This window comes from Oryctolagus cuniculus, chromosome 3 (genome assembly GCF_964237555.1).
Source record: "Oryctolagus cuniculus chromosome 3, mOryCun1.1, whole genome shotgun sequence".
Taxonomy (NCBI): Eukaryota; Metazoa; Chordata; class Mammalia; order Lagomorpha; family Leporidae; genus Oryctolagus; species Oryctolagus cuniculus.
This window is the reverse complement of record NC_091434.1, coordinates 6,707,421-6,733,025: the sequence shown is the minus strand read 5'-3', so window position 1 is coordinate 6,733,025 and position 25,605 is coordinate 6,707,421. Positions and strand designations below refer to the sequence as shown.

General features: G+C 42.1%; 2 protein-coding genes across 12 annotated transcripts in view; one reads left to right on the top strand and one right to left on the bottom strand.

Moving 5' to 3' along the window:
* GIGYF2 (GRB10 interacting GYF protein 2) overlaps window positions 1-25,605 on the top strand; it is a 156,198-nt gene that overhangs the window by 59,150 nt on the left and 71,443 nt on the right. For 5 of the 9 annotated variants that reach the window (XM_051834184.2, XM_051834180.2, XM_051834181.2 and 2 more), the window contains 3 exons: window positions 1,291-1,402; window positions 7,050-7,161; window positions 7,778-7,818. In XM_051834184.2, the coding sequence (XP_051690144.1) occupies window positions 1,291-1,402; window positions 7,050-7,161; window positions 7,778-7,818 (265 nt within the window). The remainder of the gene's footprint in view (window positions 1-1,290; window positions 1,403-7,049; window positions 7,162-7,777; window positions 7,819-25,605) is intronic. The other 4 variants (XM_051834185.2, XM_070070039.1, XM_070070040.1 and 1 more) reach the window with 2 other exon arrangements.
* KCNJ13 (potassium inwardly rectifying channel subfamily J member 13) lies at window positions 15,647-24,357 on the bottom strand. 3 transcript variants are annotated; one of them, XM_051834202.2, is made up of 3 exons: window positions 24,135-24,357; window positions 18,507-18,746; window positions 15,647-16,463 (listed from the first exon to the last, which is right to left on the bottom strand). In XM_051834202.2, exons 2-3 carry the CDS (start codon window positions 18,728-18,730, stop codon window positions 16,403-16,405), a joined length of 285 nt encoding a protein of 94 aa, XP_051690162.1. In that variant the 5' UTR covers window positions 18,731-18,746; window positions 24,135-24,357; the 3' UTR covers window positions 15,647-16,402. The 3 variants fall into 3 exon arrangements, with proteins under 3 accessions (XP_051690162.1, XP_069926144.1, XP_002721480.1); XM_070070043.1 differs by having other exon boundaries at window positions 18,271-18,513; window positions 24,135-24,329; XM_002721434.5 differs by having other exon boundaries at window positions 18,271-18,746; window positions 24,135-24,325.

The following is a 25,605-nucleotide window of genomic DNA, read 5'->3' as shown; positions in this document are numbered from 1 at the left end:
TCCAGGTTCATTTCCTCTCTGTGCCCTGCCTAAACACCTTCACAGCTCTTTCACAGACTTCAGATGCACAAGTTAGGATATATACCAACATTTTCTCAGTTCAAAATTCTCCTTCAAATGTCCACAGGTTTTATACTTTCTAAGTTTTCAAGATTTTTATAAATACCTTTTGCTCTACTTTTTCCTAAGCCTCATACATTTTGTTTATCCAGAAGCTTTAAGTAGGGTGTTTTTGGCCCTCTGTTCTGCCTTTTTCCTGTGTGGATGGTGCCCATCCACTGCCACCTCATTGTTACCTGACCCTGTTCCAGATGGGTTGTGGGTGCAACTGTAGGGTAGTCACTGAGTGATTGGGATTTCATTATTTATTTCAGGCATTCTCTCTCCCTTCCCCTTAATGTATCATTCAGATGATTAATTTTATGCAGAATCTTACTTGCTCATTCTCCATTTACTTTTTTTTTTAAAGATTTATTATTTTATTTATTTGAAAGGCAGAGTTAGAGAGGTAGAGACAGAGAGAGAGAGGGGTTGTCCATTTACTGGTTCATTCCCCAAATGGCTGCAATGACAGAGGCTGGACCAGGCGAAGCTAGGAGCCAGGAGTTTCTTCCAGGTCTCCTACGTGGGTGCAGGAGCCCAAACACTTGGGCCATCCTCTGCTGCTTTCCCAGGGGCATTAGCAGGGAGCTGGATCGAAAGTGGAGCAGCAGGACTGGAATCAGTGCCCATATGGAATCCGGGGATTTAACCTGCTGCGCCACAGCGCCGGCCCCTCCATTTACTCCTGATTCCTGCCATTCCGAATACTACTTGGAGTTGCTGTTTCACATTGGTGAATTGAATGAGGCAGAAAAAGATTGTTTTTCTCTTTGTCATGCTGCTGTTGTGTCATCTTTTTGTGACTCCATCTTATTTCTGCCTTTCTCTAATTAAAGGCTTACTGGACCCTTTCACATCAAGTCTGTTACAACGTTTGCTCTGGTCTGCAGCGTGTTTACCCTATCTGCTTTTGGATACACACTTATTTTGTCTCCTTGCTTAGTATTTTCTCCCTCCACCTAGCCTATTATAAGGCATTGGATGTCAGTTTTATTGATCTAAAATGTGGATTTGGAACTGTTTGGTGAAACTAGGTTTGGGATTGTCTCCTTATGTTGTGTAGTTACAGTTTCCCAATGCTGGCAGTGATGAGATCCTTTGGGAGGTGGGGAGAAGCAACGTATAGTTTTATCTGTTTTATACATTTTTCTTTCTTTTTTTCTTTCTTTCTTTCTTTTTTTTTGGCAGAGAAACTTTTCCATGTCTGTAAATAGTGCTGCTGTCCTGCGATTGACAGGACGAGGAGGAGGAGGAACAGTGGTGGGGGCTCCTAGAGGTCGAAGTTCTTCAAGAGGGCGAGGTGAGCTCTGTGTGAAAAACTGGTCGCAGAGGTGGGGGAGGAGGACTGCTGAAGCAGCCCCGAAGTCCCTCTGGGACGGTTTCTGGATGAGGGCCGTGTGCAAGAGTGTTCCCCGCCAGAGAGGGACTTTTGCAAAAGCTGTCTCTTCAATACTAGGACCTTTGAGTGGGTAGAACATAAAAGTTATGCAGCATTCATTTATTTAATATAGACCCATGTCTTGTCTTAGATAATTGTTTTGATGTTACTTGGTTCTTTGATACCTGCTCCCTATTTTGGGTTTACTGATTTTTCTGCTTTTTTTCTTTAGAAGGGCATCCTTGATGCTTGTAATATAAATAGTCACTTGAGCATTTAACTCTAAGTTAGTTAAATCATTGCAGTACCCTAAGCATACCTTGTACTTAGGAAAAAGAGATGCTTTAGCAATGGAAAAAGTGGGTTTTGCCATGATAGAGGCCATTGACTTGACATCACACCACCAGGATTGGCACCCTCATGAGTGTGAAGAATCTAACTTTTTTTTATTAATGTGGTGCTTTTTGCATAGTCTTCCCCTTGTCCATTCTTGTGAAGAAGTGTTGTGAGAGTTAAGTACCGTTTCCTATTTGTATTTTTTCCTTCTGAATTTGTCTGTCTCTAGAGCAGTGGTTCTACAAATCTCAGCAGTTGGTAGATTTAGAATCACCTAATAATAAACATCCTGGGGCCAGTGTTATGGTGCTGTGGGTTAAGCCACCACTTAAAATGTTGGTTGCTCCACTTCAATCCAGGTTTCCTGCTGGTTTGCCTCAGAAGACAATCGAAGATGGCCTAAGTCCTTGTACCTCTGCCACCCACATGGGAGACCTGATGGAATTTCAGGCTCCTGGCTTCAGCCTGGGTCAGTAGCCTGGCTGTTGCAGTCTTGGGGAGTCAGCCAGTGGATGAAAGATCTCTTTCTTCTGTCTTTCCCTATCGCTCTGCCTTTCACATAAGTAACTAAATAAATCTTGACTAATAAAGGAAGTATCGATGCCACAGAATTTTGGGTGGTGAGATCCAGGTCTGTGTAAACGCTGCATAGGCAGTTTATATTCACACTCAGGTTCCCCTGGCCCAGAATTTGAGATGCATACATCTTGGTGGTGTGATGATTTGGAAGGCGAGCATTTTACCCTTGAATGACCAGTGCCTTGATGATGTTTTGAAGGTGAGATGAGCACTCATGGCTCTGGCCTCTATGTGAGCATTTCTTGTGTTGTCCTGCTGTAGGGTAGCAGCAAGGAAAGGTTGCTTGGGCAGCCTGGCCTCCAGGGCTTTTCTGGGCAAATCAGAGATCTTAATCAAGAAGTGTGAGCCACGCTGACCTTGTGTGCACAAACACCAACCGGTCTCTAAACAGGCCTTTATTCTTAAAATCACTTATTGAGAGACAGGTGAGTGAATGATGAATTTCTCCTTCTGGTTTCTTTGAAGTGAAGTTCATCACATAGGAGAGAACTCCTCTTACAATCTGAATTTAAACAGGGATGTATAAAAGGTAGATGCAATTACAAATATAAGAAGCAGTGATGTAACACATTAATGTGAAAGAATGGCGGGAACTAGTCAAATAAATGACCTGACATTGTGGAAAATATTTCCACACCATTGCTGTGGTTACTTGTGATTCTTTAAGTGGTTTTAAAGACTCACTTTATAAAAAAAATTGTAATTGTAATCTGTGGTTTCTGATTTTGTCTTTAAATGTTTAATGTTTATTATAGCTTTTCTTTGTAAGGGCAGAGCTAAAATTGGGTGGTTATCCTCTTTTACAACTTGAGAAAACTTCGATGTCAAAATTGCCTGACTTCCTCAGTTGAAAATATCACAAATTGGTAAAATTTAAACAGATGAATGGAAGAACAATATAAAATTATCATCTTTGTATTTTATTGGTTAGGATATTTAAAGATAAGGCAAATCCACACTGTCAACCATTTTCTCTGTCATCATTAGAAAGGAGTATATTTTAATTCTCAAAAAGAATAGGATGCAATCTCACAGTAGGACAGTCCATTAAATTAGACTTTATAAAAAACTCCTCATGTTACACTTGCTTGACTGTTACCATGTGGGAGCCACACTGCTAGATGATTAAATTGTGAAGTAGAAAAGCTCTTGTGTCTGGGGCCTTTCCTGTGTCCCAGGATAAAGCATCAGTCTCCTAAGCAGAGCGAGTGCTGGTGTTTGTTAGAAGTAGCGTGAAATATTTTGTGTGTATGTTGCTGGTTTTTTGGTAACCTGATGGCCATTATATTCATGTATTTCTGGATAAAACACCTTATTCAAGATGATAGATGTGTAATGATTTTCTTGAGACAGTTGTTCTCTGGAAAGAGAGGGGATTTTTTTCCACTCTGAAGACATTGTTGTAGATGATTACCCAAGCTGCACAAAAGTGTTTGTATTACATTGTTATTTTTAAAAAATATTTATTTTATTTATTTGAAAGGTAGAGTTACAGAGAGAGATTTCCATCTGCTAGTTCATTCCCCAAATGGCCACAGTGGCCAGGGCTGTACTAGCCCAAAGCCAGGAGCCAGAGGAGGCTCCTAGAATGTGGGTGCCAGGGTCCGAGGACTTGGGCCATCTTCCACTGCTTTCCAAGGCACATTAGCAGGATTGGAAGTAGAGCAGCCAGGGCTTGAACCAGCACCCATATGGGATGCCGACACTGCAGGGCGGCAGCTGAACCTGTGTGCCACTATGCTGGGCCCTGCATTCTTTTATAATCTTTAATAAAAGTGTACATTTCCTGAAGGAGAAAGGTGCTTAAACTGTGAGTTGACTTTAAGTTGAATTCATTTTAAGTTGATTTAAATTTATGGTGAAGTTGATACAACTGGCAGGCAATTTTAAGGTTATTATTCCACTGTGATCCTTACTTGCATTTTACTGAGGGAAGAAAAGGATGCTTTAATCAACAGGGTGCCTATTTTTCCTACAAGTAGCCATTCACAATCACGTGCCTTGGGCTCAGTGCTGTGGCATAGTAGGCTAAACCTCTGCTAGTGGCTCTGGCGTCCCATATGAGTGCTGGCTGGTTGGTGTTCCGGCTGCTTTTCCCATCCAGCTCTCTGCTCATGGCCTGGGAAAGCACTGGAAGATGCCCCAAGTGCTTGGGCCCCTGCACCCGTGTGGAAAACCCAGAAGAAGCACCTGGTTCCTGCAGCTCCAGCCATTGCAGCCATTTGGGGAGTGAACCACCGAGTAGACGATCCTTCTTTTTCTTCTTCTCTCTGTAATTCTACCTCTCAGATAAAAATAGATAGATAGATAGAGACTCTGAAAAAATTATGTGCCTTATTTGGTATTTCATAATATGATCATATAAAAGTACCACTGATTTCTGAGTCTGATTTTTTTTATTTAAAGATTTATTTATTTATTTATTTGAGGCACAGAGTTACAGATGGAGAGAGAGATAAAGGGGAAGTCTTCCATCTGCTAGTTCACTTCCCTAATGGCTGCAGTGGCCAGAGCTGGGCTTATCTGAAGCCAGGAGCTTCTTCTGGATCTCCTATATGGCTGCAGGGGCCCAAGCACCTGGGTCATCTTCCACTGCTTTCTGAGGCTATTAGCAAGGAGCTGGATGGGAAGTGGGGCAGCCGGGACTCGAACTGGTACCCATATGGGATGCCAGCACCTCAGGTGGATGCTTAACCTCCTGTGCCACAGTGGCAGCCCCTCTGAATCTGTTCTTGATGAATTATAATCATGAAGTGGAAATTGTGGCATGGATAGTTGAAATGATTATGTAACTCTTGTATTTAGCTTTGGAATGCATTTATGCTTTTATTCAAGATCTACCATCATTTTCCTTTGGGTAGTTCTGTACTGAGCGAGAACTTGAACTAGGGATAATGGCTAAGATGTCATCTGGGTATAAATAAGTTCCCTTACTGCACTCTTTTGTGTTGGGTACAAATGCTACACCTTAGTTGAGGCCACTATGAAGTAGAAAGCTAAGAATGCACATTACCGGCCGGCGCTGCGGCTCACTAGGCTAATCCTCTGCCTTGCGGCACCGGCACACCGGGTTCTAGTCCCGGTCAGGGCGCCGGATTCTGTCCCGGTTGCCCCTCTTCCAGGCCAGCTCTCTGCTGTGGCCCAGGAAAGCAGTGGAGGATGGCCCAAGTGCTTGGGCCCTGTACCCCATGGGAGACCAACATAAGCACCTGGCTTCTGGCTTCAGATCAGCGTGGTGCGCCGGCCGCAGCACGCTGGCCATTGGAGGGTGAACCAACGGCAAAGGAAGACCTTCCTCACTGTCCACTCTGCCTGTCAAAAAAAAAAAAAAAAAGAATGCACATTACCTTCTGTCTAAAGCTAGCAGTGGGTTATGTGTCCTGGCTCTTCCTAACTGTGCAGATAGAACAATTTTATATGGATTGTTCTATGGTAGGCTTTTGTCAGTCACAGAAAAATATTGATTTCTGTTAATATCTGTAACTTTTTCTCCTGTGGCTTTATAGTCTGCTCCATTTTATCAGAATTTATATAGCCAGTCCTTCATCGATCATATTGTTTCTAGTTTTTTTTTTTTAATTGCGGTGTAGCTCTTGCATATATATTTGTATATTTATGTAAATATTTCTGTTAGATTCAAAGTACAATTGCTGAGGCAGATATTGATAAATTTAAATTGCCTCAACCTAGGCCAATTTTTTTTTTTTTTTTTTGACAGGCAGAGTTAGACATTGAGAGAGACAGAAAGGTCTTCCTTCTGTTGGTTTACCCCCCCAAATGGCTGCTGCAGCCGGCGCTCTGCACTGATCCGAAGCCAGGAGCCAGGTGCTTCCTCCTGGTCTCCCATGCGGGTGCAGGGCCCAAGCACTTGGGCCATTCTCCACTGCCTTCCCAGGCCACAGCAGAGAGCTGGCCTGGAAGAGGAGCGACCAGGACAGGACCAGCGCCCCAACCGGGACTAGAACCCGGAGTACCAGTGCCGCAGGCGGAGGATTAGCCAAGTGAGCCGCGGCACTAAATCCAGGCCAGTTTATACTTGAACTACTGGAGCCTTTAAATTCCTACCTGTGTATCCTCTTACCAGCTCTGGGGTTAATGCATACTTTTCTTACCTCAAGATTTGAGTAGGGGGCAAAGGAAAGCTTTGATTGCTGTACTTTTATTGAATGCACTGTAAGGAGCTAGTTTGTGAAATTGATAGCTGTAGAGTTGAGTATTAAGTTATCCTTTCTCTGGGATTAGGTAAATTATAATAGCATTTGTGTTTTAGCTTTTCACAGACTCTCCAAATCAAGAGTTCTTCCATTTTCATTGAAAATAATCCAGTAAAAGCTTTAATTTACAGTAATGATGTATTGATCTTGGACTTTTGCTGTTGAATTGTTTATTAAAAAACTCATTGTTGACACTGTTTCTTGTTCAGGACTGGGACTGAGACCCTTTATTGGTTTATTAACTTGTTTCTTTCACCCTCCCATGGTCTAGCTGCGTCAGTGTCATCGCTGGTCTCACAGGTACACCTCCGTTGGCCTCAGTAGGTATTTAAATGTAGATATGCTGCTTTGTCTGGGGACAGACTTCAGAAACTGATGTTCGGAATTGAATGTGTGCCAGCTGTTGACATCTGTCATTTTTCCTGTTCTCTTGTTTTCAGGCAGAGGCAGAGGTGAATGTGGTTTCTACCAAAGAAGTTTTGATGAAGTAGAGGGTGTGTTTGGTCGAGGAGGTGGCAGGGAAATGCATAGATCACAGAGCTGGGAAGAAAGGTAACTAGAGGAGCCAGACGTTGGCATAAAGATTTCTTGGTATATAACACTTACTTATTTACTTACTTTTTCGCTTTATACAGAGGAGCAATTTCTTTGTACTGTCATATTGTTTCATATTTTATTTTATTTGAGAGGTAGAAAGGGAGGACTTCTATCTGGTGGTTTGCTTCCCAGATGCCCTCAACAGCTAGGGCTGAGCCAGGCTGAAGCTGGGGTTGGGAACCCTGTTCTGATCTCTCCTGTGGGTGGCAGGGACCCCATGGGATGTGCTGACAGGAAGCTGGAGTCGGGAGCAGAGCTGGGACTGAAACCCAGGCCTGTGATATGGGATGTGGGTGTTCCAGCTAAGGACAGCATTACAAACAGATCGCATAAAGCTGTGCCACGTATCGCATAAAGCTGGGCCACGTTGCAGCTTCTGGCAGCTGAGTGTCTTTGTTGTCACCTTTATGGTTTTCAGTATTTTCCAACTATTAAGCAATTGTTGTGGATTTGTTTTGTAATTTGAAAAAGAAAGAAATGCTACTGAAGAAACACAGGCAAGTGGCTGCCATGAAGGGAAGATTCTAACGTTGTTCTCAAGCCTTGTTTGAAATTTATTTTATCTTTCTAGGGGTGACAGACGTTTTGAAAAACCAGGACGAAAAGATGTAGGTAAGATTCTTAATTGTTTTGAAATATTTCCTGGACCTCCATGATAGTAATACTTTCTGAAGTCCAAATAAGTGTAAATTAATTAGCTCAGTCACCTGCAACTCTCCAGTAGATGGGGCTGTAGCATTGCTTTGCAGCTGGACTTCTGTGGTTATTTGCAGTCTGCAGTGCATGAAACCAGGGATGACAAATAGAACCAGCAGGCCTCGGCTGACTTGTGTGTTCTCTGTGGGGTGTGCATCCATTATTAGTGCCTTTTGGTCACCTGAATTTCAAGTTAGGAACCAGTGTGTTGACTAAGTTCTAGTGTATATGGAACCTCACAGATGAGAGTCTGTGCTCCTGAACCAGAGGCCTCAGGCTAAGACTGTGAATGTCCTTAGTTTAGTTATGTGTCGATTGGGTTGCTTTGCTGAATGGTCTTAATTTTCTTTCTCTTAAGATGAGAGCAGTCAAGGAAATTGCATAGCTGAGGTATCTACTGAAGAGGGATGTAATACGGGAATGGGGCTCAAGTGTTTGTGATGAATTAATGATAGTTTAAAGAATTTAAAATGTGAAGGTGGGACTTTCTGATTAATTAAGAGTATATTTTATAACTTGCCAGTAGATATTAATATCTGGGAGGCAAAAAAAGCCCTGATTCATAGTATCATTGGAGTTATATAAATTACCTACAAGTTCCAAATTCCTACAATTGCCAGCAAGTTCTCTAGAATATGATTGTAGCTGACAGTAGCAAACATTTCTCATATCAAATATGTAAATATTATTCATAGACTGATCTGCAGTTGTTTTTTGAAAACTAGTTTTAATAACTGGCTTTGCTTTCCATGTGATTTAAACATGTCAGTGATTTAAATTCTTCTTTCATTCACCTGGGCTCGCAAATACTTGGCTGCGTTTATATTGATGAAAGGCCATTGAGTATACCATGAAGAAATTTGGAACAGACTGGGGAAGTGTCTTAGTGATTGTCAGCTTTCCCCATTGGTGCACTATTGGATGTGTTGTCTTGGGGCACTTGTCAGGACCTCTGTCCCTGTCCTTGTTGGCTTCAGTACTTTTGCCAGTGAATATAAAGAAGTTGTTGAAATGTAGTTTAAAGAGTACAGGATTTGGAATCAGAAGATCGGGGTATAATAAGCCTTCAGATACTCATTAGTTTTATAATAAAATGTGATAGTGCCTTACTGAAATTTTAGGGTTAAAGAAGAACACACTAACTCATTTATTCCGTCAGTGACTGCATTCCTACTTGTGCTGGCCTTTGTGCTGGGCGTTAAATGACTGTTCCTTTTCTTTGGAGGACATTGTTGCTGTGCTCATTTGGTTTTCAAGTCTTTCAGTGTTGGGAGGGAGCTGTGGAGTGGAACTGTTAGAACTTGGGATCAGAAGTAAAGAGGAACAGAGAACAGGTCTAACCAAATTGAAATCTAGCAGAAAATACAGTCTTACATGAATAAATTACAGGACTTAAATAGGAAGTGGCTGTGTGTAACAGCAGTTCACTGGGAGAAGACGCAGCTTTTGGGGCCGACTCTTTGCTTCATGTTTGTCAGCAGTGTGATGGTTTTACAGCCAAGGGTACTAGAACTGAAGTGTTCTTAATGAGTCAGGTGATAGAGGAATACATCGACCTTCTTCATCATCTTTTTAATTAAATGTCTTTGGGGCCTCCAGTGTGGTGTAGAGGGTAAAGCTGCTGCTTGTGGTTCTTGCATCCCGTATGGGTGCCGGTTTGAGTCCTGGCTGCTCCACCTCTGATCCAGCTCCCTGCTAATGCACCTGGGAAAGCAGCAGAGGATTGCCCAACTACTTGGGCCTCTACACCCAAGTGAGCATGGGAGACCCGGAAGAAGCTCCTGGCTTTGGTCCTAGCCCTAGCCATTGGCAGCCATTTGGTGAATGAACTAGTGCCTGGAAGATCTTTTTCTCTTTGTCCCCCAACCTCACCATGCCCCCTGCCCCCTTAACTGTACCTTTCCAATTAATAAAAAATAAATCTTCAGGAAAAAAAGTACTCTGTAAGGTAGTGAGAGAGAAATAGAGAAAGAAAGAAATGTTCTGTCTGCTGATTGGCTCCCCAGATGCTTGTAAGAACTAACGCTGAGCTAGACTGAAATTGGGACTCAGGAACTTGGAGCCGGGAACTTCAACTGAGTCTCTCAGATGTGGGTGGCAGGGATCTAAGTGCTGGAGCTAACACTTACTGCTTCCCGGGAAGCTAGATCAGACGTGGAGGCAGGACCCCAAAACCAGCTATTCCACTATGGATGCAGATGTCTCAAGCTGCAGTTTAGCCTGCTGTGCCACAAAATCTGCCCCCCTCACATTTTTTTTTTTTTTTTTATGTTGTCACGAGAACAATCTAAGTGGTACATTTAATTTTGGGTGCACAACTTGAAAGGATTGTTTAGGAGGAACAAGGTATTTGAATCCTGGGGATGGAGACTGTATGAAGGAAATGGCACTGTTTAGATAGGAGGCAAGACTGTGGACAGGACAGCATGTGAAAGAGGGACACCGTCTACAAAATACTTGCATGATGATGTGAAAGAGGAGCTACATCAGTCTGCATTTGTCCCAAGGGCAAAAAAGGACTGAATGATGACAAGCTCAAGGAGGTGGGTGTTTGACATAATCTTACAAAGATCTAATAATCACAGTTATTGATATATATCAATATATATAATATATGGATATATGTATATAATATATGGGTTGCCTTGACTAGGGTTCTCTTGGCAAAGCGGTGATTTCTCTGCACAAGAACACCTCTGTTAAGAGTAAAGATTCTTTTTGTTGCACCCCATTGGTATATCTTTGAAAAGGTACATTCCATAAAACTAAATGGAAACAGTCTGTAAGAATATTAAGGAGGTTAATATATTAACTAAAACATGACAGTTTCTCTACATACTGCATATTCTAATATATCCTAGTGGCTTTTATTGCATATATTTGAAGAAGATGCTCACTTCAGGTTTCCTCTGCTCAGGATTTTGAATTTCTTCTTTTCATATGTGAGTCACTTTTGTTGAAAGTAGTGAAGATTAAAGAAATTGTCGATAGTCAGTATCTTGCACACTCCAAGAGCAGCAGTACTTACTAACTTGTTGAGACACAGTGATATAGTCATTGATTGTGAAATGCCCTATTACATCTGATTAAAATCATTCAGGTACTGAAGGTTTCAGAATGATTTGTTCTTGTTAAAATTAGAGATGGTCCATATAGTGTTGTATTTGCCTTTTTTTAAATAATATTTTTTTAAAAGTGAAGCAACAGCTAGGGCTGGACCAGGCAAAAGCCAGGAGCCTGGCACTCCACACAGGTCCCTCACATAGGTTACTGAGGCTTACACACTTGGGGTTACTGAGGCTTACACACTTGGGGTTACTGAGGCTTACACACTTGGGGTACCTTCTGTTGCTTTCCCAGGCCCGTTATTGTGGAGCTGGATCAGAAGCGGATCAGCCAGGGGATGAACTGGTACTCTGGTATGACATGAAATTGTTAGAAGTGGTAGGCAACTTAGCTCACTTTGCCACAACTCTAGCTCCACGTATTTGCTTCTTAAGTGAAGACAAATGGAGAGAATTATAGACATCTGGGTCAGAGTCATCCATCATCCCTGTGAACCTCTGTGGAAGGATGTGGAGGTGGTAAAAGGCCTGTGAGGGTGGGATTATTATTGGTGGTCAGTAGGAATTAATGGCTCTGTAGGGGAGATAGTTCTGGTGATCATCTTGAAATATGACTGTGAGGAGGAGGAAACTGAAGGAATGATTCAGGTGATATCTGTAGACTTAGCCCAGTGACACTAAATAGTGCATTTTGGGTGAAAAATACTGGGAATAGGCATAGCAATTTTGATTAATTAGTGTTTTCTGGCAGTTGGTGACATGAGCTTTTCCCAAGGTCAAAGACGGAAAGGACTGCATGATGGAAAGACCCTTAGATGTTTGGTAACTGTTTTTCTTCTTTTTGTTGAGTCTGTCATGCTGTCTGTATTAGTTTCCAAAAAGCACTTTTTTTTTTTTTTAAATAAAGGGGTTTATTTGTTTATTTGAAAGGCAGAATTAGAGGGTGAGAGAGAGAAAGAAAGATACCTTCCATCTCCTGGTTTACCCCACAAATGACTCCAGTGGCTCAGGACTGGGCTAGGCCAAAACCAGGAGCCTGAAATTCCATCTGAGTCTCTCCTGGGGGTGTCAGGGGCCTGGGCACTGGGACCATCTTCTGCGTCTTTCCCAGACTTGGTAGCAGGGCGCTGGGTCAGAAGTGGAGCGCGGGGACTCATATGGGACTCATATGGGATGCTGGCGCTGCAGACGGCCATGTAACCTGCGTGCCGCAAAGCAGCTCCGGAGTACTCGTTATGATCTCATCTACCAGATGCCAGGAGTGAATCCCAGGTTGCTGAGTTAGGCAGCCAGGAAGGCAGAACTGCGAAATTTTCCTTGATCACTCCTCCCCTGGCTCCCCCTTTTCCTTTGAACTCCACATTTTCGTGAGAAGGTGGTTATCTGTCTTTAGAGAATGTAATCATGGAGCTTGCATTGTGATGTCGTAGGTAAAGTTGCTGCCTGCGGCGCTGGCATCCCATATGGGTGCCGGTTGGGGTCCTGGCTGCTGCACTTTCTTTTTTTTTTTTTTTTGACAGGCAGAGTGGACAGTGAGAGAGAGAGACAGAGAGAAAGATCTTCCTTTGCCGTTGGTTCACCCTCCAATGGCCGCTGCGGCTGGCGCGCTGCGGCCGGCGCACCGTGCTGATCCGATGGCAGGAGCCAGGATCCAGGTGCTTTTCCTGGTCTCCCATGGGGTGCAGGGCCCAAGCACCTGGGCCATCCTCCACTGCACTCCCTGGCCACAGCAGAGAGCTGGCCTGGAAGAGGGGTAACCGGGACAGAATCCGGCGCCCCAACTGGGACTAGAACCCGGTGTGCCGGTGCCGCAAGGCGGAGGATTAGCCTAGTGAGCCGCGGCGCCGGCCGGCTGCTGCACTTTCAATCCAGCTCCTTCTGATGGCCTGTGAGAAGCAGCAGAGGATGGCCCAAGTGCTCGGGCCCCTGCACCCAAATGGGAGACCCTGAAGAAGCTCTTGGCTTTAGATTGGCCTAGTTCTGGCTGTTGCAGCGACTTGGGGAGTGAACCAGCGAATGGAAGGCCTCTGTAACTCTGCCTCTCAGATAAATAAATAAATCTTTAAAGAAAGAATGTAATCTGTACCCTAGAAATTGTGATTCTTAGAAACAAGTGGAAGAATGATGAACAGCACTTGCAGAAACTTTCTATTCTCTTGACAGATGTTTTGATCACGCTTCTTAATTATAAAATACTTTGTAAAATATCAAATAGCATTAGTCTACCAACAGTTTTGCAGTTTCGTTGAGCATGTGTGAGGGAAGTCACATTTAATTTTCAGGTGCCAGATGTACGTGTGAACAGTGAAAGTGCAGTTACCACTCACCTGACTCAAGCAGAGACTGCCCTGCGTCAGGGGCCCGGGGCACAGGGCTCATGCAGCTGTTTTCATCACCTGGGGGAGTCTCACTTACTCTTGATGCCTTTTGACAAGCTTTTCATCTATTTAAGTGATATGGTGCTTTTAGGGGGAAAAACATACCATGTCAGTGTTTGATACTACTTTATTTTCACAGGTTAGGTGAGTCTTGTTAGTTTAGTATAGAAATAAGAATTCGTGTTTTCTTTATGTGTTATAGTAGGCTTGGGTTAGGAAAAAAATCCGTCTATCAGGCTGCTACTTAAGAATGAATGCCGGCCGGCGCCGCTGCTCACTAGGCTAATCCTCCGCCTTGCGGCGCCGGCACACCGGGTTCTAGTCCTGGTCGGGGCACCAGATTCTGTCCCGGTTGCCCCTGTTCCAGGCCAGCTCTCTGCTGTGGCCAGGGAGTGCAGTGGAGGATGGCCCAAGTCTTTGGGCCCTGCACCCCATGGGAGACCAGGATAAGTACCTGGCTCCTGCCATCGGATCAGCGCGGTGCGCCGGCCGCAGCGCACTGGCCACGGCGGCCATTGGAGGGTGAACCAACGGTAAAGGAAGACCTTTCTCTCTGTCTCTCTCTCTCACTGTCCACTCTGCCTGTCAAATAAATAAATAAATAAATAAAATAAAAAAAAAGAATGAATGCCTAAGATTATCAAATAGCAAAAGTTTTCAGTAGTTAATTTTTGATGTTACATTTTCTGGTATCATCAGATAGATGATAACTCCAGACAACTCCAGAGTTCTTTATTTTCTTTTGCTTTTGGTCAAAGAGTAGAAAAATGTGACCTGCTGCTGTGCTGTGCTCTTCACCACTGCTTGCCTTGACTCAGCTACGAAGAGCGGGTTCCTGCCTGGGTCATCACCAGGGGGGACATCAGTCTCTCCCTTGTCTCAGATAAACCCCGATGAGGGGAATATCAGATCTGTGTGGAGCCTGAGAAGCTCACTAAAGATGCCTCTTTTGTTTGAAGACAGTTTCATTTTTTAAGTGAAGTGAAAATCAGCAGTGAATTCTCTTAAATTAAGCTGGGCATAGAAGAAGAGGTTCATCTTAGTATATAGAAAATAAAAAATGAATCAGAGAAAGCATAATTTTCATAGAGTATTAGATTTGGAAAGAAATAATAGAGTTCATCTAGTCCAACCTCCTACTGGTGAATAAACATTCATTTTGTGTTTATAGAAAAAACTATTTGAAGTTGGAGGCAGGAATTTAGGTTTGGAAATACTTTGTTGCCTAATTACTTTTTGCTTTATCTGTTGGAGATTATTTTCCTAGTTGGGTTATATTTAGCTAAACCTTTATATCTATAAAAACATATATTTGCCTTCTATTGCTTTTAATGTCATTGAATGGTTCATAGGTAGGAAGGAAAGGCTTTTGGTTAGATAGGCAGTCATTCAGTTGAATAGGTGAGTATAGTTTTAAAATTATTATCTTTAAAAAAGATTATTTATTTATTTATTTATTTGAATGGCATGACTACAGAGGGGGAGAGGCAGACAGTGAGATCTTCCTGTCTGCTTGTTTGCTTCCCAGTTGCCACAACAACCAGGGTTGAACCAGGCTGAAGTCAAGAGCCAGGGACTTCATCTTGGTCTCCCATGGGGGTGACAGGGGCCCAGGTATTTGGGCCATCTTTTGCCTTCCCAGGTACATTAGCAGGAAGCTGAGCACCCTGATATGGGATTCCAGCATTGCAAGCAGTGGTTTAGCCTGCTGTGCCACAGTGCTAGCCCCTGTACAGAATACTTTCAAAGTAGATATAGTTTTTCATCTCCTTGCTGAAAATGGTAGTAACTTCCTTTTGGACTGGAGCTAATCTTATTTTTTCCTGATCACTCTCTGACAAGCATACATGAATATGTGTGTTTGGATGTCATGATCTAATCCTTATAGAGCTATGTGGAAATCCATACCTTGTTGGTTTTCTCAGGAATTTTTGTTCTTAGCTTTTATAAACTAAAGAAGTTAATGCTAACCCTAGTTTTGTAGCATAAAGAACCAAAGGGATGATCTTTGCTATCTTCAAAAAATCGCAGTTTTTAAAGGATGTTTACCAAATATTGTGACATCATTACTGCACCCAGGGAAGTAAGTTTGATATTAGACCCTGTTTGAATTTGTAGATAAAAAAGAGATTTATGGTTGGTTTTCTTGGAGTTCAACCGTGTTAAACATTACTGTCCGTTTTACTTTCAAACTGATACCATACCATACCCTTATAAATTCATCAACATTTCTGTATAAATATCTGTCAAATTGAGTTGCATTGATTTCAGCAGATAAACATAGACACAGACTTTGTAAGGTAGACTGTTATGTTTTAGAACGTGTATTGTTAGCTCAGCCATTTATGTGCACACAGGTATGACTACCATAATGTAATCTGAGAGGTAAAATCAGCATTGTAGAAAGAAAAACATGAGATACAGTGAAGGAAAGGTAGCTATATAACTGGCTAGGAATATTTAATACATTAAAAAATAGGGTGCTTGGATATGTCTTACTCTATCAGTCCTGTTTCAGAGATCTGAAAATTGTCAAGGCTTCGTCCATTGATACGGATGTCCAGGTCAGTCCTGTTTGGGCTCTTAGAGATCAGAGGAGTTGGAAGTTCAGGAACAGTCTTGTCAAAATTCTCCATCTTGATTTGATATTCACCTTTAGAACCTCGGGTCAGCAAAGATGCAAAACAGTGATGTAGCATGATCTCAGAGGGCAGGTAGGATGTCCTCCGCTGGCATATCTCTCCAGTGCCTTCCTGCATTGCCGAAAGGAATACAACCAGCTCAAAATGGGGAGGCTTTTCATGCTGGAGCAGAGTGGCCAGAGGACTTGCTGGTGTGATAGAGTGATAGTAGGTGAGTGGAAAGATAAAGAACGGGCATTCTTCAGAACTTATGCCATCAAGGTGAAAGTCCACACTGGTCTGGTAGAGTTCTCCATTTGCTTTTTCCTGATAGAGTACAGCTGAGACCCGGACACTGGTTAAAGGGCTGGGGCGGGTGTTGGCCACTTGGAAGATCAGATTCGGTTTGCCATCCATGTGAGTTACTACTGCGAGGTCAGTAAAGCGAATTGAAAAAGCTCGATTTTTGGGTCGGGCAATCTTCGCCACAAAGGCACCTAAATTAGAAACCATTGAAATTTTTTTAGAATGAATCTTTGAATATGAATACCTTTTCTAATGACCAGGGTATATCAAATGTACACATATCTTGATGCCATGCCATCCAGTGAGTCAAGAATTTAATTTATTGCTTGTTAATTTGGGTAGTCTCATTTGCTTTGGAAGCATTTTTCAGCATATATATACACACACACACACACACACACATATATGTATATATGTATATATATATATATTTCTATTCAAAATCCGTAATTTCAGAATAGATAAATCTGGTTTTGTTACATAAAAATGTAAAACTTTATCCTCTAGATTCTTAGAGTCAAAGAATTGGTCATCTCTATATTTCTGATGACCCTACTCTAAAAAGAAGTAGTAGAAAACAAGTACAATTAGGCTACTGTCAGACTACCTTAAGTTGAAGTGGAGACTTGATTCAGGGTAGAATGATTTGGGATGGACGAGGAGCAATAGTATAAGTGATATATTGAAGGAACTTGAAACTGATACCAACCTTGTTTTTTCAGGAGGATTCTGGCCCTAAGGTGATTCAGTGTACCTTCCAAGTATGCCCTCCTGTGCTTCAAGCCGTAATGGGGGCCTCTTACCCACATATGTGCCCCAGAGCCTGTTGCTAGGCTGCCGAGGCCTGTGCAGCCCTTATGAATTAAGGTCTAAGTGCTTAAACGTAAAATATACACAAAGGAAACCATATATATTGGAATTTAGTTGAACATTAGGAAATTGTAACTGTTGTGTGTGCTTTATTTAGTGCATTAAATAACGATCTAGTAGTATGTTTAGTACTGTGATTTTGAAGTATTGTAGGTTCTCATGTAAATATCTGTGACTTCTCTTTGTATCAAAGTTACTGGTATTGCTACTGCTATTGTTTTTTGCTGTCTACATTCAGAATTGAAGGAAATGCCAAATTTTAGTAAGAAGTTAGTACAAAAGATGTAAAATTTTTCATTTCTAAGTTCACACAGATACCCTAGATTTTGCCAAAGGCTTCACCCAGGTTAAGAATGCCTGCTGTAGAGGTGAAGTGATGTCTTGCATTCTGTAGAGCCAGGTGGGAGTCCATTGCAGCTTTGACCCAGGTCACCTTTGCCTACCTTCTCAGATTATTACTGGGTCATACATTGAAGCCAGGTTTTCTTTTCTTTTTGCTTTTTTAAATTTTATATGTCACATCAAAAGGGCAGGAACGTTACTTTATTATAGAAGAGAATCTTACTTGTTGCCAGGATTATCAGCCACATTTCACAATTTTTATAGCCATGTTTGCAGTGCATTTTGCCAAGGCTATGCTTATGTAACTTTTCTCGGACATAGTATGTTGACCGTGGTACTCTAGGCTCGCTAGTGCTGAGTAAATGTTGAAAAGATGCACTCAGTAGAAATTTTAGCCCAGTGACAAGGAAGCATAGTCAGATATCTTTCTTGGGTAGAATGACTGTCAAAATATGCTTTCAAACATATTTATTTACTTACCTAACAATATGATTTGCTTCTTTGAAAAACTTCTCTTAGACTTTTTGTTAATTATTTTGGCATAGGATTTTCTTGCAGGTTTGTGTCACAGTGATGTCTTTTTACAAATAGTATTTCCAATAGATAAAATTCTAGTATTGAGTCAGGTTCCTTAGACAGCTGAATGATTTGTCCCTAGACTTTTTTTCTTTGATCTTAGGTATTACCTTCTAATAGTAAATAAGTTATTTTTTATCAGAATTACTTTTACTGACTTTACCCTTTCCAAAACACTTGCAGTATTTTTTTAAGAATAAAGACAATTACCTGTTATAAACGCCTCTAGCATGAGGCCTAGGAGCATTTGTATGGCAAGTAAGGCGATTGCACTTGGACAGTCACCACTGGGGAACATGGTACCATAGCCAATTGTGAGTTGTGTCTCCAGGGAGAAGGAGAATGCAGCTGTGAAACTGGTGATGTACTTGACACAGATAGTGTGGTTTTCAGGTGGGGCATCATGGTCTAGTTCCAGATCACCATTCATCTCAGCTAGAACATACCAGAGCACTGCAAAGACAAGCCAGTGGACAACAAAAGAAGCAGAAAAGACCAACATCATCCAACGCCAGCGCATGTCCATTAGGATCCCCCAGGCATCTCGAAGATACACGAGGCCTCTCTGAGCACCATCCATCTGAAGTGTGCTGTGGCCATCCTTGGTGACCATCCTCCGGTGTCTGTGACTTAGGAGAGGAGCAATAACTTTGCAATTACTGTTGTCCATCTCAGGCTATAATTCTCTGAAATCAAGAGTAAATTAGTCAGCTCTGAACTATTTTGCAGTTAATATTTGTGAATTCTGAGACCTCCCTCTCTTTCTGCTTGCTTGGCAGAGCTTCTCTGAGTGTAACTCAGGCGGGGTTTCCCAGTTTGCTCTCTCCTCTTTACACAGGGACATGGGGTGACTAAGTCATGTATTCTGCTAGCTGGGATGTGTTACCTTAGAATTGGTCTTTTGTTGCTTCCTTGAATGACTGTTGAAATCTTGTTTGACATTTTAACATTGTCTGAGTACATTTTAGAATTCATTAGAGTGGGGCCGTGATTTCTACCTGTTTGACATTTTTCATATCTTCTTGCACAAGCTTAAGCATCAGGTATTGATTTGACCACATATTATTTATGTAATAGTTTTTCATAATTTGTAATTGTGAATAATCCATAATTAAAAAGCAAAACTTTAACTATATAATTGTTCTATGTAAAGACATGGAAATCACTTGGGAGCTTAGTCTTAAACTACCTGCTAACCTTTTGAAGCCAGACTTAACACTAGAGCAAGACTCATTTGCAGTAAGGTTTTAGAGATCCACAATTCTTTTTATTTATTTGAAAGGTGCATGCACACACACAGACACACACGCAGGCACACAGATAACACACTGACAGAGATCATCCATCTGCTGGTTCACTCCCTAAATGGGGCTAGATCAGGCTGGAGCCAGGGGTGCTGCATTTACTCCAGGTCTCCCATGTGGGTGGCAGGGACTCACGTACTTGAACCATCACCTGTTGCCTCCCAGAATGCAAATCAACAGGAAGCTAGAATTAGAGCCAGAACTTGAGTCCAGGCACTCTGATATGGGATGCAAGGGCCCCAGGGGTGTCTTAACCACTGCACCAGTTACCCCTTTAAGATCCACAACTCAGATTCATACTTTATGATTAGCCTGTTCAGGGTTTTTACGATTAAGCTTTACTGTTTTTGTCACTTTGTGAACATTTTATAGATTCTTTCTGCCCTAATAGATCACTTTATTAACATTCCAGGCTCTGATTAGATTATGGGTTTGGGGATGAGCTGTTCCCTTGGCAAAATAAGAAATTCCAGGTAGACATTTTAGATAATGTTAGTTTTGAAAGCAAGTAAACCAGAAAAAGCTTTTAAGAGTTGAATGAACTAAAATGATCAGTTAGGAATCAAATGGCAGTTTTGATAAAAGATAGGTAGCATAATTTTCTGCTATAAACAGTTTTCATCAGTGGTTCTGCTTTTCTTTGTGTAGTGAATAGAAACAATGTGTGCTTCCCTGTGGCCGTCCTTGCATGTGACAGGCCATCTAAGACTTTTCTATGAGGCTGCCAGGAACAAAATGGGATGTGGCTTTGCTTCCCTGGAGTGCTCTCTTTGCTATGGTCCAGTACTACGAGGAATTTGCATTTGACTCCTCTCCTTGCCTCTTCCTTCAGAAGTAGACACCCTTGGAGTGCTGTATACCTACTTCTTGCCTTTTAAATGGTACTTAAGAAGGCACGTTGAGGGGCCGGGGCTGTGGTGCAGTGGGTTAAAGCCCTGGCCCGAAGCGCCAGCATCCCATATGGGCGCCAGTTCTAGTCCTGGCTGCTCCTCTTGCAATCCAGCTCTCTGCTATTGCCTGGGAAAGCTGTAGAAGATGGCCAAGTCCTTGGGCCCCTGCACCTGCATGGGAGACCTGGAAGAAGCTCCTGGCTCATAGGCATTGTGCTGCGCTCTTTCAGGCTGTATCATCTCTATAATTCTTTGCTTCTCAGCAAGAGAGACATCGTTGTTCCTGTTTTTCAGATGAGGTCACTGCGGCTCTGACAGATGAAAGAAGTGTACACAGAGGGTGGGGAGACTCTGGATTTTGGGGGTTATTACCCAAGTCTAGCTGACTCACATTAAGCTATTTCTTCTTTTTACCACAAGAAGATGTTGTCTATTCAGATCTGGTGAAATAAAATCTTTCCCAAGGTGATTGATGACTGCCTTCTAAAGATAGTCTTTGACAGGTTTTTAATACCTGCAGATCTTTTCTTTGCCCCTGTAACTATCTTCAGTATTGATCTTAAGTCACTTATTTATTTATTTATATTTATTTTTTTATTTATTTGAACATCAGTTACACAGAGAGAGGAGAAGCAGAGAGAGAAAAAGAGGTATTCCTTCCGATGGTTCACTCCCCAGTTGGCCACAGCGGCTGGAACTGCGCCAATTTGAAGCAAGGAGCCAGGAGCTAGGAGCTTCTTCTGGGTTTCCCATGTGGGTGCAGGGGCCCAAGGACTTGGGCCATCTTCTTCTGCTTTCCCAGGCCATAGCAGAGAGCTGGATTGGAAGTGGAGCAGCTGGGTCTCGAACCAGCACCCATATGGGATGCTGGCGCTTCAGGCCAGGGCATTAATCCCCTGCGCCATAGCACTGGCCCCAAATCACTCTTAACTTTAGACATGATTTTTACAGATACAGTTATTATGTGTCAGGAATCATTCTATACACTTTGCCTTCAGTCACGTGAAGCTGAAAGGCAATAGCTGGCACAGAGTAAGCATTCAGTGAGTATTAGTTGCTTAAATGTAGTTAATACAGTTCTTTACTAAGTTTCACAGTAATAGGTACTACAGTTATTGCCATTTTATGGATAATAAAACTGAGGGTGGCCGGCACTGTGGCGCAGTGGGTTAATGCCCTAGCCTGAAGTGCCAGCATCCCATATGGGCGCCAGTTCGAGACCCGGCTGCTCCACTTCCAGTCCAACTCTCTGCTGTGGCCTGGGACAGCAGTGGAAAATGGACAAGTCCTTGGGCCCCTGCACCCGCGTGGGAGACTTGGAAGAAGCTCCTGGCTCCTGGCTTCAGATCGGTGCAGCTCTGGCTGTTGCAGCCAACTAGGGAGTGAACCAGCGGATGGAAGACCTCCCTCCCTCCCTCCCTCCCTCCCTCCCTCCCTCCCTCCCTCCCACTCTGCCTCTCCTCTCTGTGTAACTCTGACTTGCAAATAAGTAAATAACTCTTAAAAAAAACACCAAAAAACCTGAGGCGTAGTAAGTTAACCTAAGATGGCAGAGTATGAACTCAGTGTCCAGAGTTAGTGCTAGATTACCTCAGAAAGAGACACTGGACTCTGGTTAGCCTCTGTGAGTCACGTTATGTTCTCTCTGACCAGTTTTATTGAAGAGGTGCTACAGAGTATTTGTTCTTCAGGAATGCTTTTTAGGTTCTGACCTGTGATTTGTAGTGAGAAATAGGTTTTCAGTGAAAGACATCCTTGAAGACTTATTAGACGTTATTAGACCCTCTAGTGGTGGTATGCAGACTAATAAAATTAAATTGTGGACAGATCTTAGGTAGCATTGCTAAACTTATATTTTCCAAATGACAAGACAATTAGAAAACATACTGTCATGCTTTTGTAAGAGAAGATTTTGACGCTTGATGAGGAAAAAGAATATGACAGCGAAAGTCTAGTTGAGAGCTCTCAGGAAGCTGTGCGCACAGCTCTGTTGTCTCATCGTTTCTCGCCTCCTGCCTACGTGAAATGGCTCTTCCAGCCTGGACACTGGTGTGTTCCAGTTGTGGAGCCACTGTCCTGTCCCACTCGGTGATTAGTGTCTCACAGACACTCAGGATAGAAAAAGCCACGTGCTGTTTGCTTAGGAAATTCTAAAATTACCTGGAGAGACAAGCTTTCTATATATATTACAGCTAACGAAGATTAATGATTCTTACTTGGATCCTTTCAGGATTGTTCTTGCTAGCTCCAGCTTCTATAACACTCCTGCTTGAGGCTCTGTACAGTTTCATTCCTTTCCCCTGGCAGCCAAGTTCACAGAAAAACCTGTGACCAGGGCAGTCAGAAGGTGAGCATCGAAGCCGTGCAGCAGTGTTTTTGTTACGTGGGTCTTTGCTGCGTCCTGTTTGGATGATGATGGCAAGTGGAGTGGTCGAGAGAAGTAATGTTGTGATCCCCATTTAACAGGTTAGCCTAAGTGAGTATCCTCCGGACACCAGTCATTGTGGTTTAGTATAGCGGATATAAGATGGAGATGCCTCTGCTGATAACATGGCCGTATCATTCTGGACAGACTACCCTTGGCTAGGCATTTGTAGATTAAAACAGAGAAAAACAATAAAGAGCGAATTAAGTAATATTAGCATGCCCTTAAAGTGCTACGAGTTTGTAAACTTATTTCCAGTTTCAGGTTTCTCTCATGATTTCTTTTTTCTACATAATTTGATGTCTGTCTGCTTGTTTGGGTTTAAAAAACTTATATTGTTGCCTGATATATATAGGATTTTCTTTCCATCAAATTTAAAAGTGTGATGGGGGCATTATGTTCATGCTATTATATTTCCAAGTAATTTTCAGGTCTCCACAGGCACATGAGTACGTTCTGAGTTTATTTGTCCTGGTTTCTGTTTATATGGTTCTCATCATCTGATCCCAGTAGAAAGTAGAATTGGATTATTGGAAAGGTTTGCCTGTTATCTCTGTGTGTGGGCTGTGTAATATTTGACAATTTATAAATTGTTTACTGGAAAAAATAGTACTTATTACAGAAATGATAATTTGGCAGTTTCATTGGTCATCAAAATAATGAATCCATTCTACTCATTAGGTTGTAGCACATAAAAAATTCATGTTATTCTTTTGCCATGTTTTAAAATAGTAGTGTAGCTCATACTAAACTTTTAAAATACAGGCTGTATTTACCAATGTTAAATAAATCCAGTATTATATGTATTTGTCATATCTGGCATACACACCTTACTTGATTGAGAGTCTTGCAGTCATCTCTCCTGCCCACTATAATTGGGACAAGCAACTTGAATTCTGTCCCTATTATATAAGCTCAGATCCTTTCATATTTTAATTTCTTATTTGCAGAAACCTTGACTAATTTCAGTAATAATTCCATGCTTAAGCAAAAAAAAAAAAAAAAAAGAGTTTAAAATAATGATACTTAGCACATTTTTTTCATAGATTAAAAAAATAAAAGCCAAGTGATTTGTTCTTTTGGCATTTGTTTCCATATGCTCATTTTGAGTTTCTTTATTCCCTTTCAAAAGAAAATAACACTTGAAAAAAAAAGCCACTGAACTTTTCCTAGGGCCTTTCTCCTTTACTCATTTGTATTTTATCATGGAAAATTAATATATATTTACTGAAATGATTGAAAAAATTTCCAGTAGTGCTTTTAGTAGGGTATTATTCCATTTTTTAAATTTATGGAAAAAAAAAACAAAGAACCTTCATGAATGACCCTATAGAAGATGTGTTTGCTTTAAAGATAGACTGGAAGTAATCCAGCTCTGTCCCTGTATGACAGTCGCCTTCTTTGCCTGTCGCGCTCGAGGAGAGAAGTAGGAATGAGTGATAGTCGTGTACTCACCGGTTCCTTGGCGGGGGCCGCCTGTGCACCGAGGCAGGTCTGGAGGAGACTTGCAGAGTCTGTCTTTTGATCAGGTAACTGTAATCTACACGTCCAGTTTGTAGGTTTTCTTCTTGGACTGGCGTTACAGCTTACATTCCTCTGTTTATAATGTCGTGGGGCTGGTTTCCGCTGAAGCTGATGTGATTGGTCACATAGTCTGCAGGGGGGCCAGTTAGCTCTGATCATGTGGAAAAGAATGCTGGTTTGTTAGGAGGTCTTTCTTCACCCAACACAGACCTTAACAGCTCTGGAGAAAGCCTCCAGAACTGATTTGGAGAAGGAGTGCATTTTTTCTCTCTAATCAGGACCGGTTTTCAGTAAGTTTGCATAATCTTACTTAAGAGTTTATTTGAAAGTTCAAAGGGATAAAATTCCCTGCAAGATTTCCTTTCAGCGGTCTTTCCTTATATAGCATGTTGAAGTGTGAGATACTCCCTTTTACTAATCTTCTTTTCCATCATTTCTTTGGGAAGATTTATTTGTCATAAATTGATGATTTTTCTAATTTGCTTTTCATATCCTATCTCATCAAAATGGCTACCATTAGTTCCAGAACTAGTAATGTCGGCAGTCGAGTTACCTCAAGTCCCTCTTTTTTTGTCAAGGAAAGACTTTTTGAAAAGATTGTAACCAATGACTTTGAATATAAAGAAAATTAATGGTTAACTACAACTCACTAGGGGAGGCGTTGTGGCCCAGTGGATGCGGCCTCAGCTTGGGACACCTGCATCCCTATCATAGCACCTGGTCTCCGTCCTGGCTGCTCCGCTTCTGATCCAGCTTTCTGCCAGTGCGCTTCCTGCAAGACCACAGATCATGGTCCAAGTACTTGGGTTTGTGCCACCCACGTGGGAGACTGAGATGGGGCTCCTGGCTCCTGGCTTCAGCCTGGCATAGCCCTGGCTGTTGTAAGCTGTTTGGAGAGTGAACCAGCGGGTGGAAATTCACTCTGTCACTTTGGCTTTCAATTAAAATAGATCTTAAAATGCACACGCACACCCGTGAATGAACAGAAGAGCTTTCTTTAGGCTTTCCTTAGTGATGTTTAGAGGCAGTTCCCTGATCAGTGTCTTGCAGTAAAGCCGAGTGTTGAGGGTATATAACATTTAATTCAATAGTGAAATAGTGTCTGGTTGGAAAATATCTATGGTCCAGCTTGTAGCCATGTTAAAATGAACTGTGGTATGGCTTTGTTTGATGCCTTAGTGAGCAGTACTTTTCTCCCTCTCTGTTAGCTGCTGATTTTAAAACTTTGATCAAATGGCACATGTAAGAGGATCTGAGAAACAAAGGCTGTTATTGTTCAAAGTAAAATCATGGACGGCTTGCTGGGAAAATTATTAATGTAGATCAATATAATGCTGCTTAGAAAGGGAAATCCGCCTTTGTAGATTCCTCTCCTTCCCCCTGCAATTTAAAAAATACATTA

Excerpts from the sequence above, each read along its gene's own strand:
- KCNJ13 (XM_002721434.5), bottom strand. The coding sequence starts at position 18,730 with ATGGACAACAGTAATTGCAAAGTTATTGCTCCTCTCCTAAGTCACAGA. Across the intron at positions 16,464-18,270 it reads GCTAGAGGCGTTTATAACAG|GTGCCTTTGTGGCGAAGATT; the intron begins GTAATTGTCTTT and ends TTTCTAATTTAG.